General features: G+C 46.1%; 1 protein-coding gene across 6 annotated transcripts in view; it reads left to right on the forward strand.

Moving 5' to 3' along the window:
- LOC140394858 (double-stranded RNA-specific editase 1-like) overlaps window positions 1-16,527 on the forward strand; it is a 424,458-nt gene that overhangs the window by 60,979 nt on the left and 346,952 nt on the right. The window contains exon 2 of one of the 6 annotated variants that reach the window (XM_072482041.1): window positions 5,554-5,647. The exons of the other annotated variants lie outside the window; for them this stretch is intronic. Coding sequence (XP_072338142.1) covers window positions 5,626-5,647 — 22 coding nt within the window. The 5' untranslated portion in view covers window positions 5,554-5,625. The remainder of the gene's footprint in view (window positions 1-5,553; window positions 5,648-16,527) is intronic. 6 annotated transcript variants of the gene reach the window in all.

Below are 16,527 nucleotides of genomic sequence, written 5' to 3' on the forward strand. Positions count from 1 at the left end.
CTCTGCACCAATCAGGGCACCTTTTTCGGCCAACAAATAGTCAAGTGCCACCCGATTCTGTAAAGCCACAGTTCAAATAGCTAGTGTTTCGGCAGAAACTGTAACTATGGCAGCAGAGGTATCATTAGCTACTTTTTCTATGATGTTTGTTATTTTATCCAATTCTTTGGCTACTTTTGCATCCCAATAAAAAAGAATAAGAATTCTTTGGCTACTTTTGCATCCCAATAAAAAAGAATAAGTTTGGCAAGGAACCTATCTCGTGCAGTGAAGGCATGCTTATTTCTTTGAACTGGTAGTCTTGATAAAGAAGGAAGATGACGGATGGCAGGTAATACGTATCCTAAATGACAAGACCCTGACCAAAGTTTTGGAAGCCAAGGATATACTTTGTTACAGATGAAGTAAGTTCTATTATAAGTAAAATGGGCAATTTCCTCTAAGTACCATCAATCTGAAAATGTATTATTACCAGTGAGACTTTGTCGGCCTTTTAATAACGAGGAACTAAGAATTCTCTCTGACAGTGTTGGAGTACATTCGTAAGCTCTGCTTATATTAAAATAATGAGTACAGTTACTATATCCCATCTTCATCCCTTTAGGATGATTACTTATTAAACATATTGATCCTTCCTGATTAATAGTAGATGGGAGGTTGATATGGGGAGGATTTTGATTTCTATCATAGTTGTATTGATACCACCCTGAAAAAGTGTTTAATGAATAACCTGCAGATTTCCACAATTGGATTATTTTCTTTAAATTAATTTGATACTTGGTTTTCCAACATGTTTGTTCCTTCATGGGTCTGTGAAGAGCGGGTGGCTCTCTGAAAAATATACCATTCTGCTGTTTCTGGAGTGTTAAAAGGGATAGATAAGAAAGGGATACCTTCTCCTGAGTGGGTAAGAATTGCAATACATACCCAACATTTGGAGATGTTAACATTTTTAGTATATACCAATGATGTATGAAGAAACGTATTGTCATTTAACTCCTTGGTAAGGCCTGTTAGGCCAAACATGTAACGGAAAATCAATATTATGGCAAACATTTTTACAGATTCTGATTTTGGTACGCGTGCTTCACGTGTGACGCGTGAATCCAGGTTTTCTTTCTTGGAGTTTCATGGCCGACTGAGTTGTTAGAAGAACCAGGTCGGGGCCTTTCCACTTGGCCCCCAGTGGCTCCAGCTGAATCTTCTTCAAATATGCATATTCTCCGGGCACTAAATCGTGACCCGCCTCAGGAGGGTCTCCCCAAGCCGCCGAAACCTGTTGAGAAGCAGAACTGACAGCATTTGTTAAATTTTGACAATAACTAAGTAAAGCATCACTCATCAGATGACAGTCTGCCTTTCTTAAGTTATTATTTCCTGGCAGGGACATGGGTCTACCAGTGATGACCTCAAATGGGCTTAGGCCTGTGGTTCTGTTTGGGGTTGCTCTGATACTGCATAATACTAGTGGTAAGGCTTGAATCCAATTCATGCCTTCTTGGTTGTATTTGGACAATCGTTCTTTCAAAGTCCGGTTCATGCGTTCCACTTGTCCTGATGATTCTGGATGATTAAGGCAGTGTAGATTCCAACCAATGTTCAGTAATCTGCACACCTCCTGGCAAACATCATCTGTAAAGTGGGTTCCATTGTCCGTATTTCTTCATTAAACCGTTTATCTATCTTATCTATAGCTAACCACAAAATGTGATTTCTATCAGATGGCTAGTCCAATTTGAGAGTAGACTGATGATGGAGCGGTAATTGGCCAGGTTCGATTTGTCCTGTTTCTTGTGTGTAGGACATTCCTGGGCAATTTTCCGCATTGCTGGGTAGATGCCAGTGTTGTAAATGTGCTGGAACAGTTTGGCTTGGGGCATGGCAGATTTTGGAGCACACGTCTTCAGTACTTCATCTATAGAGGTCGCCTACTTGCATACTAGAACTGATGGAAGGCTGTGGAACCTTGCCCTCCTGAGATCCAAGTCAAAGGTATGCCAAGTCTGCATCAGAGAGTTGCTCTACACTGATGATGCTGCAGTAACATTCCATACCGAGGCTAATGGACACTCTCACACATCTGTCAAGCGTTTGTTTGAGCATCAGGAAGCAAATGTCTTCGTCCAGGATTTTGCCATACTACTATCTATCAGCATAGATAATGTGACAATGAAGGATGATATCTACACATCTCGGCTCCAGAATCATGAGCAATCCGTCAACTTGATGTTGAAATCTACACATGCATTACAAAGGCTGCAATTGTTATGTCTAAGCTGAATAAGAGCGTCTGGAACAATAGCAACCTAATTGTGAACACCAAACTGAGAGTCTACCAAGCCTGCACCCTCCCCTACAGTGGTGAGACCTGGCCAACATACGCTCGGCAGTCAAATCCACTTGCAAATGTATCCTCAGTGACTCTTGGCAGGGCAAGAGCGCGCTGATTCTATCAGCATACACTCATTACTCAACCAAATATGTCTGCGATGGCTTGGCTATTCATTAGATGGAATGTTGGCCATATACATAGTGCTTTTGTATGGTGAATAGGCCGCTGAGTCAGGACCTCCTGGGCATCCATATCATATCTCTGTTATAAGGACACCTGCAAGTAAGATATGAATGGAGTGGACGTTGACACTGACAATTGTAAGAGTATTTGGAAAGGCACTGTAAGAGCAAGCTGAAATGAAAAGTGCAATTGGTTGAGAAGGGGGTGCAGAGAAGGCAGAGTCCAGTAAATCCTGTTCCATCTCAGCTGACTGTGGACTTCTGCAGAAAATGTGGCAGAGATTGCTGTACCAGAGGGAAGCTCCTGAGCCACACCAGGCAATATTTGACAACAACAGAGTTGACCATGACAGGCAAACCAGCGTGCTGTGTGAATGAAACCTACCACAATGGCAATATGTGAGGGCACACGATGGCGTAGTGGTTAGCACTGAAGTCTCGTGCCGAGGTCCCAGGTACGATCCCGGCTCTGGGTCACTGTCCGTGTGGAGTTTGCACATTCCCCCCCGTGTTTTGTGGGTTTTGCCCCCACAACCCAAAGATGTGCAGGGTAGGTGGATTGACCATGCTAAATTGCCCGTTAATTGAAAACAAAATGAATTGGGCACTCTAAATTTATTAAAAAAAAAGGCAATATGTGTATTTGTGATCACATGTTTTAAATCCCTTTTTCCAGATGGTTCCCTGCATTTCTTAAAGCACTCCCTTTCCAGTCCCAAGACATTTTCTTTTCACGGTAACTTCAGTGCAGTATTAATGTAAGCCTATTTGTGACAATAAAGATTATTATTATTATTAGCGACCATCACCGCATAACTTAATTTTGCTTGTACCAGTTTACATCAGATTTTTTTCCTTCCATTTCTGGAGGAGAATTCTTTTTCGTTGGTCGCTCTTCAGGATCTCCTTTTGCCCCTTGTTATCTTTTTCTTATTCTTAGTAATATTCTTAGTAAACTGTCTTGAAAAGATGGCATCTGACGAGCCGGGAGTGCAGGAGGCGAAAGAGGCCGGTATTCTGGCCTTTGCGTCCCTGGTAGCCCGGCGGAGTATTTTGCTATTATGGAAAGATGCGAAGCCCCCCAGTGTGGAAGCTTGGATCAATGACATGGCAGGCAGGGTTCATCAAGCTGGAGAGGATAAAGTTTGCCTTGCGAGGGTATGTGCAGGGGTTCCTCAGGCGGTGGCAACCGTTCCTAGACTACCTCGCGGAGTGTTAGGAGGAGGTCAGCAGCAGCAGCCCGTGGGGGGGGTGGGGGGGGGGGGGGGTTTGGGTGGGTGGGGGAGGGCTTCCCTATTGGTGCTTTTTAATGTCATATGGGGGGTTATTGCATTTGGGGGAAATCCAATGTATAATTTTTGATTGTTGTGTTCTTGTTTCTTTCTTTCTGTTGGGGGTGGGGGGCTTGTTGAAAATCTGTTGAAAAATTTGAATAAATATATTTTTTAAAAAAACAGAAAAGATGGCATCTGTGGAACTGCAGCGTGATGTCATTCTTGCCCTGAAATGCCAGCCGAGTACATGTGCACAAGTCTCTGGAAAGTCAAGTAGGGTGATCCACTTGTGTGGAGAATTGTGGCATACTGTGAGAAATGGTACTAACCTGAATTAATTCAGTCCAATTATAACTTTTTCTATGTTCACTTGGCATGAAATAAACCAAATGTAATAATTTATGGTGGGTTTTCTCTATATTACAGGATACATTAGATAATTAAGAGCCCAGACAGCATAATATCAGTTGTGGATAAGCTTCGAAAGATCATCACCGGGGTAAAGTTAAAAAAACAAAATTTAAAAAATTTAGTGTACCCAATTATTTTTTCCAATTAAGGGGCAATTTAGCGTGGCCAATTCACCTACCCTGCACATCTTTGGGTTGTGGGGGCGAAACCCACGCAAACACGAGGAGAATGTGCAAACTCCACACGGACAGTGACCCAGAGCTGGGATCGAACCTGGCACCTCTGCGCCGAGAGGCAGGAATGCTAACCACTGTGCCACCATGCTGCCCTATCACTGGGGTAAAGTTAATACTCTCATTGGAAAAAAAAAGGTTAATGAGAGTTGACCTGCACAGTTTGCGCAAGGTAGGTCACATCAGACAAATTTAGTGGTGTTAATATAAAGAAAGTATCGTGGATATTATGTAAGTGGATTTTTAAAAGGCCTTCAATAAGATGTTGCATTGTAGCGTTGTTTATAAAATTAAGGTGCACGGTGTAAAATTAAATGTAATAGCCTGGATAGGAAGCTGGGTGAACGACAGAAAACATTAATAGTCAATGGATTTTCGGTCAGCATCATGCAAACGTTTATATGCTCCTACGGTTTTGGAACCATCTCTTTCTCTCTAGTTGGCTTTGTCCCCTCTCAATTTTCCTTCTGTTCCACTCACTATCTGTAAAGGAACAGTTTGGTAGTATAGAACATCAGTATTGCTGAAAAGCCTTTTTTTTTGTCAAAGCTTTTCAGGTTATTCAGTATGTCCTGATGAGTGCAAAACAAAAAGCTTGGACAAAAAAAATGTCTATCTGTACAGAGGACTGTGTGTCTAAACAGGTTACTGGGTTTTGCAGATAATTGTCAGGTGGCATTTTAATGTTGAGCAGTGCAAGATGAAATGTTTTGGTAAGAGTTAAGCGAGCACAAGGTCTGGTGAAATAGTGGTAATGGAGACTGACGAGGACAGATGGGGTTGAGGATTTTAGTCGAAGATGTACTGATTTAAGGGCCAGAGGCAGACAATATTATGGAGATGGAAGGTGAATGATGATATCAGGTCAGAAGCTCAACCTAAGAATTTCCAAGTTGTGTCCAGCCTGCTTTAGCTGAAGTCTATGTCACGGGAGGGGCGAGAGATAAAGTCGGCAAGAGTATGTGGGTGTTGAGTATGGTGACTTAGGTTTTTGAAATTACAATGCATTTAAGAATGGATGTTGGGAAAATAATTTGCACAAAATTGTTGGATAGGCAGTGATGAGTGTTATCAGTATACACATGGAAGCTGATCCCATGGTTTTGAATGATGTCACCTAGGTTTCCTATGTAGATGGAAGAATGGGGGAAGACTAAGGATGGATCTTTTGATAATCCAGGACATGAAGAAAGATGGATGATCTGGCTGTAACTGGTAAGATTAGGAACTAAATGAAGGCAATTCCACCAAGCTTAACAGCAGAGAGAGACATTTGTCAAAGGACTGTGTGATTGACCATGTTGAAGGCTGGAGAGATAATGATGTGAGGAGGGACAATACACTCCCTGTTGTTTTAACCTCTGTGAAGGCCAGTGCCTTTCCCTCATTATTTAGGGTTTCTTTTGCTTTGTGCCCATTCCTATTTCCCTTGGTTTTGCAGTTTCACTCCCTGCTGCGTGGTTCATATGTTATAAATAATTCCCCAGAAATGAGAGAGAAGAAACTGGCTCTGTTCAGTCCTAGTTGAGAGGGAGAATAGTTGCAAATAACTTTGCTGCCACAACAGGTATCAATTGCTATTCAAACAGAGGCATTCTTTATCTGCTGCAAACTGTACTCCCCTCTTTGGAGTACTGGCTATGCTGGCTCGTTGATGCTTTAATGCTCAAGTCATTTCATTGCAGAACTTGCAAAGACTGTGTGTCTCTACAGGTTCCCCTGCCTCTATGGTATTGCTATATCTTCAAAAATGAAATCCTCAGATGTCAAAAATTGGTTGTTAATTTGGATGTCATCTTTTGATTCTTCTATGGAAAAGACACCTAAGTTGCTTGTATTTAATAGCATTTGGAACTCCACTGCAAAACAACATATTGAATATTGCTGACAAAAGAGACATGCTATCAAAACTTTTCACCTTGCACTCATCAGTACAGCTCACAGGACAGCCTACAAGAAACTATCAACCATGAAGGGGTATCAGTTTGTATTGCATGAGAAAAGAGTGCTGTTGGTTGGCAGTGGTGGAGGCATTGCCATGGTGAATGCAGCAAGAAACTGTTAACTGCCCAGCTTTGTTCAAATTCAAAATCGGGTAGGTCGACTGATCAAGGCTAGATGTGGCTGTGGATTCTAGCATGTGTAAGTGAGCCACACTGCAAACCAAACTGACATCTTAAATTTGTTTTCAGTGTAATTAGGATTGTTTTGCAAGTGTTGTCCACTTGGAATCACTTTTTGTTGGACACTCTGTTTTTGAGTTTTGCAAGCATAGATTTTCATTTTGTGTGTATTCGAAGGCAGAAGGAACAATGACCACACATTGCGCCTTTTTCAACAAAACAGAAGCCTGGAGAACACTAATTCTCTGCTTTCTTCCAAAGGACAATGCCTTCCGTTACCAGTCAGTGTTTCAACCTGCCCGTTTAAATTTGAACTTAACTGGGCAGGTGACTGGTGCTACATCAAACATGGCAATGCCACCCATCAATCAGAGTCCACTTGCCATAGTATCAACACTCTTCCCATGCAGTATAAATTGTTATTCCTTGTTACTGTTGGTGATTTCTTCCGACTTGTCCTGATGAGTGCAAGACAAAAAGATTTAAAACCGTATCTCTTTTCCTCTGCAGTATTCAAATTCTGCACTACCAAAGGACTATTTGTAAACTTGTTAAAAAATGTATTTTATTCGTGTCCCAGGTTCGATCCCGGCTCTTGGTCACTGTCCGTGTGGAGATTGCACATTCTCCCCGTGTTTGCGTGGGTTTCGCCCCCACAACTCAAAGATGTGCAGAGTAGGTGAATTGGCCACGCTAAATTGCCCCTTAATTGGAAAAAATAATTGGGTACACAATTTATTTTAAAAAAATGTATTTTAATGCAAACATGTATCAAAACCGATTACAGCAAATAAATGCCCTGGGAAAAGGAGACGAACAACTCCTCAAGCACGATCACAAACATCCTCCACCTTTTCTCAAACTCCCCTGCTGAGCCCCTTAACTCATACTTTATCTTCTCCAATCGCAGGAAGTTGCACAGATCACCAACCATACTGCTACCCCGATTGCGATGGGTCCGGGTCCACCTCCTCCTCCACACTATCCTGGCTAAGACCGCGAACACTCCCGCCCAGAAACTTCCCAATTCTTCTCAACTCCAAAACGTGTGCGCATGATTCGCTGGCCCCGCCCACACATCTCACACTCATCTGCTACCCCCTGAAAGAACCCACTCATTATCGCCCGAGTCATATGCATCCTGTGCACCACCTCAAACTGTACCAGGCTCATCCTTGCACAAGAGAAGGTGCCGTTTATCTTACGCAGTGCCTCACTCCATACTCCCCAATTGATGCCCACTCCCAACTCCGCTTCGTATTTCTCCTTGATCTTCACGACCTGCTCCCCCAGCCACTTGTATATATCCCCAATTCTTCCCTCCTCTTCCACACCTGGATGCAGCAGTTGCTCCAGCAGGGTGTATCCGGGCAACCGGGGGAAGCCTCTCTAGACCTTTTGTGCAAAGTCCCTAACCTGCAGGTACCTGAACTCACTCCTCCTCGGCAGCTCTACCCACTCCCTTAGCTCCTCGAGACTGGCGAATCCTTCCTTCAAATACAGATCCCTCAGCTTGACCAGCCCCACTTCCCTCCACCTCCTGTACACACTATCCATCCCCCCCAGCTCAAACTCATGATTCTCACATAGCGGCGTTAGCACCGACATCCCTTCCACCCTAAAATGCCTCCTCAGCTGATTCCATATCTTCACCGTGGACTGCACCACCGTGCTCCCTGAATACCTACTCGGAGCCATTAGCAACGCTGCCGTCACCATTACCCTCAAACTAGACCCCAGGGTTCTCCCCACCCTCGGCACCTTCCCCGCCCTTGCAAAGTCCGAAATGATCGTGTCCATTTTCTGAAAAAAGGCCTTTGGTATAACGATCGGAAGAGCCTGAAAAATAAACAAGAAACTCAGTAGAACATTTATTTTCACCACTTGGATCCTCCCTGCAAATGTTAAGTGCAGTGTATGACTATTTGTAACCCTATGTTCATATTAATGGGAGAATTATTCGATTTGGAATTGTACTGCTGAAGAGGTGAATATCAATGAAGGGGTGCTGGTAAAATTGGAGACCAAAAGAATGCTGCTGACTCAAGATCAGGAAGAAATAGTTAGAATGTCTTGTAAGGTAATAGATCACTATTTAGAAAGTCCGAATCTGATGGGCGCGATTGACGATAAAGAGGTCGATGTAGATGAACTACAATCTTTCTAAAGACCCTCACAAAGTTTGTATCGCCAATGAAGCCGATCCACACCACCAGAACAGGATTAATAATGAGTACCTGAAAAGAGAATTACTGAAAAATTGCAATATTTACACACGTTATATCTAGAAAAATGTTCTCTTAATGCAAGTGAAAGTTTTAGAGGTAGTAGATGGGAGGAGAGGAACTGAAAGGCTGCGAGTAGGGTGTTGTGGGAAGACTTTTTCTGCAAGTTCCACTCTGGATCAAATATATAGGACTATAATTTTTTTCAGAAAGCTTGGTGTACTTTCTTTCCAAGGCCATCGCACATGATCTGTCAGAATCAAGTCATACTCTTTGTGAAGTAGAGCTGAAATATCAGCGTATAACCCTTTGAGGGTTGCTGACTGAAGTTTGAGGGTTTGATATTAGCTGATTGACACCTAGAGGTTTGATATGCCTCTGACAGGCGTTGTTTGTTTTCGTTTTCACTGTTCGGAAGCCAGTTAGATGAGAAAAAGTAATATTTAGTTTAAAGATGAAAAGAGTTCTTTTTTTTTGAAGGGAACAGGATGAACTCTCATTTCAGTCACCATTTCCATCATTGTTCACTTGTTTAAATTGTCTTGAGGCAAGTCATGGCTACATTTCTTAAAAAATCTTTTTAGTGTACCCAATTCATTTTTTTTTCCAATTAAGGGGCAATTTAGCATGTTCAATCCACCTACCTTGCACATCTTTAGGTTGTGGGGGCGAAACCCACGCAAACACGGGGCGAATATGCAAACTCCACACGGACAGTGACCCAGAGCCGGGATCGAACATGGCACCTCGGCGCCGTGAGGCAACAGGGCAAACCCACTGTGCCACTGTGCTGCCCATGGCTACATTTCTGAAATTTTCTCGTCTTGTTTTGCAGTTCAAGAGCCGATAAACGGCCATATTTATGCAACTCAACTGGAAAATATTGTCACTAAAACTGCTTACTGTTGATTGCTTTTTTTTGTGTCGATGTGCGCAAGTACGAGGGCTCTATCAGCAGTAGATGCTCCATCCTTGGTTATCCCATTGCGCAGATGGTGTTGTCTCCGGTCACACAGCTGAAATATATATGAGACTAGTCAGAGCATCTATGAGAGCACTTGGAAAAAAAAATCAGTTTATTATTTTTGAGAGAGACATATTTTCTGTGTGTATATTTTTTGTCATATTTCAGCCTATGAAGAGATATGTTAGTCTTTTAAAAATTATCTGAGAGGTGGGTATTGGTATTTTGGTATATGGATTTAATAATTAAAATGTTGCACAATTTGGACTAATTCGCTCTTAGACACACTGAATTCCCTTTTGATATCCACAGTAATTTTTTCCCTCCTACTTAATTTCTATGATCTCAACTTTTTCATTTCTATGAAAATAAGTTGCTTGAAATTACTACTGTAAATCCTAAAATAGAATAAACAGTATTTTGAAAAATCCAAGCCACCCTTTTGTGGTTTGTGGTGCGTGCAAATTGGAAGAAACGTTTTCAGTGGAGGTCCATATTGTTAATACGTTGTGATCCCCTTTTCCCCGTGGCTTTTTTGTTTCCATGCTGACCCTTCGTGTAGCTCGCTTAAGAGTGAATAAACACCTCTATGGTGAGCTGCTGAATGGGATAAATAACCTGTTCATCGTGGGAACAGTTGGCTAGCTTATTAATTAGTTTTAATATTTCATTCGGAGCTGGAGGCAGTAAATGGATGAAATAGAAGTTAATAAGTGTTGTATTTGGGCAGCACGGTAACATGGTGGTTAGTGCAATTGCTTCACAGCTCCAGGGTCCCAGGTTCGATTCCCGGCTTGCTTCACTCTGTGCGGAGTCTGCGCGTTCTCCCCGTGTGTGCGTGGGTTTCCTCCGGGTGCTCCGGTTTCCTCCCACAGTCCAGAGATGTGCAGGTTAGGTGGATTGGTCATGCTAAATTGCCCTTAGTGTCCAAAATTGCCCTTAGTGTTGGGTCGGGTTACTGGGTTATGGGGATAGGGTGGAGGTGTGGACTTGGGTCGGGTGCTCTTTCAAAGAGCCGGTGCAGACTCGATGGGCCGAATGGCCTCCTTCTACACTGTACATTCTATGGTCTATGGTATTTTTAACTGCTTTTTTTTGCCACTTTGCTTCAGAATTCTTGGTTTCCATGACACCTAAATGGAACCAATCTTTTGGCTTATGTATATTTGTTTCTGATGCATTCCAGATGGTGCAATGCAGTCTTTTTTAGTAGTTGAGTATTTGTGCAGTCTGCTTTGACGAGCTAGAAATTGTCCTTTATTTTAGCATTGTTATTGTTTCAAATGTCTGCTGAACAATTTTGTTTTCCTAACTGTATATTTGTTTTCCCTGTGGTTATAAATGTCCACAAAGGTTTGCCACCTCCAACCTCGTATCCATGCTTTCGACTAGCAAAACAAACGTGATAACACTGGGCGAAGAAGATACATTTTAAAAATTCTTTTCACGAAGAATCTGCAGACTGGAGGGGATGAAGCAGTGTTTTTAAACTTTTTCCCCCATGACCCACTTCTACCAACCGGTGGACCTTTGGAACCCACGCTGGCTAACGTTCGTGACCCACGCCGGCCGACCTTAGCTACCCACGCTGGCTGACACACCATTATTGCTTACCTTTCTTTAATGCAGCAGGTGAGCCTGCTTGGTCCTCACAAACTCACTTGCTTCGTCATTCAATGTTCCATCTCTTCTAAGGACTTCAGCTGATGATTTAAATTCTCGCTACATCCTTTGAAAAAAATCAAGAGGTTTGTCCTCAAACTCGCCATGCTTAGTCTTCAAATGCCGTTGAAGATTTGAGGGTATTAAACTTTCATTTGCCAGTACTTCCCTGTATATAACACACATGGGCATTGCATCCTGATTTGCATTGGCACAATTAAAGCCAAAAAAAATCATTCTGGCTTTGTTCCCAATTTCAGTTTCTTCTTAATTGTTTGTTCACAAAAGGCCCTGGAGCTCTGGGTACAGCTAACACCAGCACTGCTTTGTCCTGCCATGGACTCTCCTGAGAAGCTCTCTCCAGCAGATCCAATTGTGAGATCTTGACCTGTTTGTGCCTCTGGCTCTCTCTTCCTTATTACAAAATAATCCATCTTCAGTTCTTCACACAGTTCTGTTTCTTGCTTGCTGGCAGCTCCAAAATGGAGGAATCTCTCCTCCATGATTTTGCTCCCAAAGCAGGGACATGTCGTCAGTGTATGTGCTGGGCGCATGACCTATTCTCTGCTGCTGCTTCTGGTCGAAAGACTCCATTGTTCGTATTTACAGGCCGGCATTCTTTTTTCTATTTGAAATTTTATTTCCAATACCTGATTTTTCCAAATTTACGACTGAAAATTAAAACAATTTCAGTTGAGCATATGCATCCTTTTACACACAAACTTTTTAAATATATTCCCATTTCTTTAGAAATTTAAACAAGTATAGAAAAAAGTGCAACCTTGTTTTTATTTTACCAACTATGACTTTAGACTAGATGAAGTAACTTGTCAAACACAGATAATGTCACGATATTTCTTACTGGTTCCACTGCATTGCATTATCCAAACCATCTCCTTTTCTATTCTCATCAAAAGCACTTAACAGGGACTTCCGGTTGCGGCTATGCGGAGCTAAGCCGCACGATTCGGCAGCTCCCGCTATTACGGACTTTCGGGCTCGTTGGAGGAGCCCCAACGGAATTTTTTCGAAGACAACCCGTGGGGAAGGGAAGAGAGAGGTCCCCCTCCAACTTCTATGGACTGGACCAGAAGTGCAACAGCCAAAAAAGCGGCATTGGAGCAGCGGGAGAAGCGAGGGAAAAAAAAGAAAATGGCGGCGGCCGGGGACAAAGCGGAGTGCGGGCCGGAGCTGCAGGAGTTCATCAAGCGCTGCTTCGAGGAGCTGCGCAAGGAGATGCTGGCGCCTATTGAAGGACTAGGGATGACCCAGAAGGCCTACGAGGTAAAGATCCAGGAGGTACAGAAAAGACTCAGTGAGAATGAGGACGAGCTCTTGGGCCTGGCGGTGAGAGTGGAGCAGCACGAGGCGCTACACAAGAGGTGGGCGGGAAGACTCGAAGACCTGGAGAGCAGGTCGAGGAGAAAGAATCTGCGGATCCTGGGTCTCCCTGAAGGAGCGGAGGGGGCCGATGCCGTGGCATACGCGAGCACGATGCTCGGGGCGATGATGGGCGCGGAGGCCCCTTTGAGGTCGCTGGAGCTGGATGGGGCACACCAGGTGCTGGCGAGGAAGCCCAAGGCAAATGAGCCGCCAAGGGCGATGATGGTGAGATTTCACCGGTTCACGGACAGAGAGAGGGTCCTGAAATGGGCCAAGAAGGAGCGGAGCAGTTAGCGGGACAATGCAGAGATCCGAATATACCCGGACTGGAGCACGGAGGTTGCAAAGCGGAGAGCGGGTTTCAACCGGGCCAAAGCGGTGTTGCACCGGAAAGGAGTGAAATTCTGAATGCTGCAGCCAGCGCGACTGTGGGTCACATACAAGGACCAACACTATTACTTCGAAACGCCTGAAGAGGTGAAAGTTCATACAAACCGAAAAGTTGGACACTAACTGAGGGTTTGTGAGGGTGGGGGGGGATGTTTGAGGTTTGATGTGTGATGGTTGTATATAGGGGGTCAATCACGCGCAGGAAATATTACATGGGGGAGAGAGACAAGGCCGCGACAGGAGCTGCGCCAGAAGGGGCGGGGCGGGCTTTGGAAAGCGCGGGGTTTTTCCCACACGCGGGAAGAAAGGCGGGAAGGGGAACGAAGGAACGCATATTGATTGGGAGACTCCCACACGGGAGGTCAAAGGGACGGCGGGGGAAGCCGGGGTCAGCAGGTGTCAGCTGACTTACGGGAGTGATATGGGGGAGCAAAAAAGCTAGACCGGGGTCTAGCGGGGGAAGGGGGTGGGGGGGGGGGTGGAAGGGTTGCTGCTGCACTGGCCGAAAGGGAATGGGACACAGAAGAGGTGGTCGAGACGGGTCCCCTGGCTGGGGGACTGGAGGATGAGGGAGGAGCGGCCACGGGACTGGCCCAGAAAACGAGGTGGCTAGTCGGCGGGGAGGGGGGGAGCGCCCCTCCAATCCGGCTGATAACGTGGAACGTGAGGGGCCTGAATGGGCCGGTGAAGAGGGCTCGAGTGTTCGCGCACTTAAAGGGATGAAGACAGACGTGGTCATGCTCCAAGAGACACACCTGAAGGTGGTGGACCAGGCCAGGTTAAGAAAGGGATGGGTAGGACAGGTATTCCACTCGGGACTGGACGCGAAGAATAGAGGGTTGGCAATATTGGTGGGAAAGCGTGTGTCATTTGAGGCCAATTGAGGCCAAGACTATCGTAGTGGATAATGGAGGGCGATATGTAATGGTGAGCGGTAGTTTGCAAGGGATGTGGGTGGTGTTGGTAAATGTATACGCCCCGAACTGGGATGATGCTGGATTCATGAAGCGCATGTTGGGGCGCATTCCGGACCTGGAGATAGGAGGCCTGATAATGGGAGGGGACTTCAATACAGTGTTGGACCCAGTACTGGACCGTTCCAGATCAAGGACTGGAAAGAGGCCGGCAGCGGCCAAGGTGCTTCAGGGGTTTATGGATCAGATGGGGGGAGTAGACCCATGGCGGTTTGCAAGGCCGCAGGCCAGGGAATTTTCTTTTTTCTCCCATGTGCACAAAGCCTACTCCCGGATAGATTGTTTTGTTCTGGGCACGGCGCTCATCCCGAGGGTGGAGGGGACGGAGTATTCGGCCATAGCCATTTCGGACCACGGCCTGCACTGGGTGGAACTGGAGCTGGGAGAGGAGAGGGACCAACGCCTGCTGTGGCGGCTGGACGTGGGACTGCTGGCAGATGAGGTGGTGTGTGGGAAGGTGAGTGGGTGTATCGAAAGGTACTTGGAGGCCAACGACAACGGGGAGGTGCGGGTGGGGGTGGTATGGGAGGCATTGAAGGCGGTGACCAGGGGAGAGTTCATCTCCATCAGGGCTCATAGGGAGAAGACTGAGGGCATGGAAAGGGAGAGGTTAGTGGGGTAGATTTTGAGAGTGGACAGGAGATACGCAGAGGCCCCGGAGGAAAGATTACTTGGGGAAAGACGACGGCTCCAGACGGAGTTTGACCTGTTGACCACCGGGAAGGCGGAGGCACAGTGGAGGAAAGCGCAGGGGGCGACCTACGAGTATGGGGGAAAGGCTAGTCGGATGCTGGCACACTAGCTCCGCAAGAGGATGGCAACGAGGGAAATAAGGGGAGTCAAAGATGGAAGGGGAGCCACGGTTCGGAGGGCGATGAAAATAAACGAGGTATTTAAGGCCTTCTATGAAGAGCTGTACAGATCCCAGCCCCCAGCAGGGGAAGAGGGGATGAGACGATTCCTAGACCAACTGAGATTCCCGAGGGTGGAGGAGCAAGAGGTGGCTGGTTTGGGGGCACCAATTGGGTTGGAGGAGCTGAGCAAGGATTTGGGGAGTATGCAGGCGGGGAAGGCCCCGGGACCGGACGGGTTCCCGGTGGAGTTCTACAGGAAGTACGTAGACCTGTTGGCCCCGCTACTAGTGAGGACCTTTAATGAGGCAAGAGAGGAAGGGACCCTGCCCCCGAAAATGTCGGAAGCATTAATTTCTTTGATCCTAAAGCGGACAAGGACCCACTGCAATGTGGATCGTACAGGCCGATCTCGCTCCTCAATGTGGATGCTAAGTTGTTGGCAAAAGTGCTGGCCACGAGGTTCGAGGACTGTGTCCCGGGGGTGAACCACGAGGACCAGACGGGATTCGTAAAGGGCAGGCAATTAAACACTAATGTGCGGCGGCTCTTAAACGTGATAATGATGCCATTGGAGGAGGGAGAGGCGGAGATAGTGGCAGCTATGGACGCGGAGAAGGCCTTTGACCGAGTAGAGTGGGAGTACCTCTGGGAGGTGCTGCGTAGGTTTGGGTTCGGGTGAGGGTTTATCAGTTGGGTTAAGCTCCTTTACAGAGCCCCGATGGCGAGTGTAGTGACGAACCGGCGGAGGTCGGAGTACTTTCGGCTGTACCGAGGAACGAGGCAGGGATGCCAACTGTTGTTTGCATTGGCGATAGAACCCTTGGCCATGTCATTGAGGGAGTCTAATAAATGGAGGGTGTCGCTTTATGCGGATGACCTGTTGCTGTACGTGGCGGACCCAATGGAGGGGATGGTGGAGGTCATGCAGACTCTAAGGGAGTTTTCGGGCTACAAGCTCAATGTAGGGAAGAGTGAGCTCTTTGTATTACAGGCAGGGGACCAAGAAAGAGGGATCGGGGATCTACCGCTGAGGAGGGCGGCGGGGAGTTTTCGGTATCTGGGGATCCAGATAGCCAGGAGTTGGGGGGCCCTAAATAAACTGAATCTGACGAGATTGGTGGAGCAAATGGAGGAGGACTTCAAAAGATGGGACATGTTACCGCTCTCGCTGGCGGGTAGAGTGCAGTCGGTCAAAATGGTGGTCCTTCCGAGGTTTCTGTTTGTGTTTCAGTGCCTTCCCATCGTGATCACCAAGGCCTTTTTCAAGAGAGTAGGTAGGAGTATAATGGGGTTTGTGTGGGCGAATAGGACCCCGAGGGTAAGGAGAGGGTTCCTGGAACGAAGTAGGGACCGAGGAGGGTTGGCGCTGCCAAACCTAGGGAGCTACTACTGGGCAGCAAATGTGGCGATGATCCGCAAGTGGGTGATGGAGGGAGAGGGGGCGGCATGGAAGAGGATGGAGATGGTGTCCTGTAAAGGGACGAGCCTGGGGGCGTTGGTGACGGCACCGCTGCCGCTCT

Source organism: Scyliorhinus torazame, chromosome 2, assembly GCF_047496885.1.
Source record: "Scyliorhinus torazame isolate Kashiwa2021f chromosome 2, sScyTor2.1, whole genome shotgun sequence".
Taxonomy (NCBI): domain Eukaryota; kingdom Metazoa; phylum Chordata; class Chondrichthyes; order Carcharhiniformes; family Scyliorhinidae; genus Scyliorhinus; species Scyliorhinus torazame.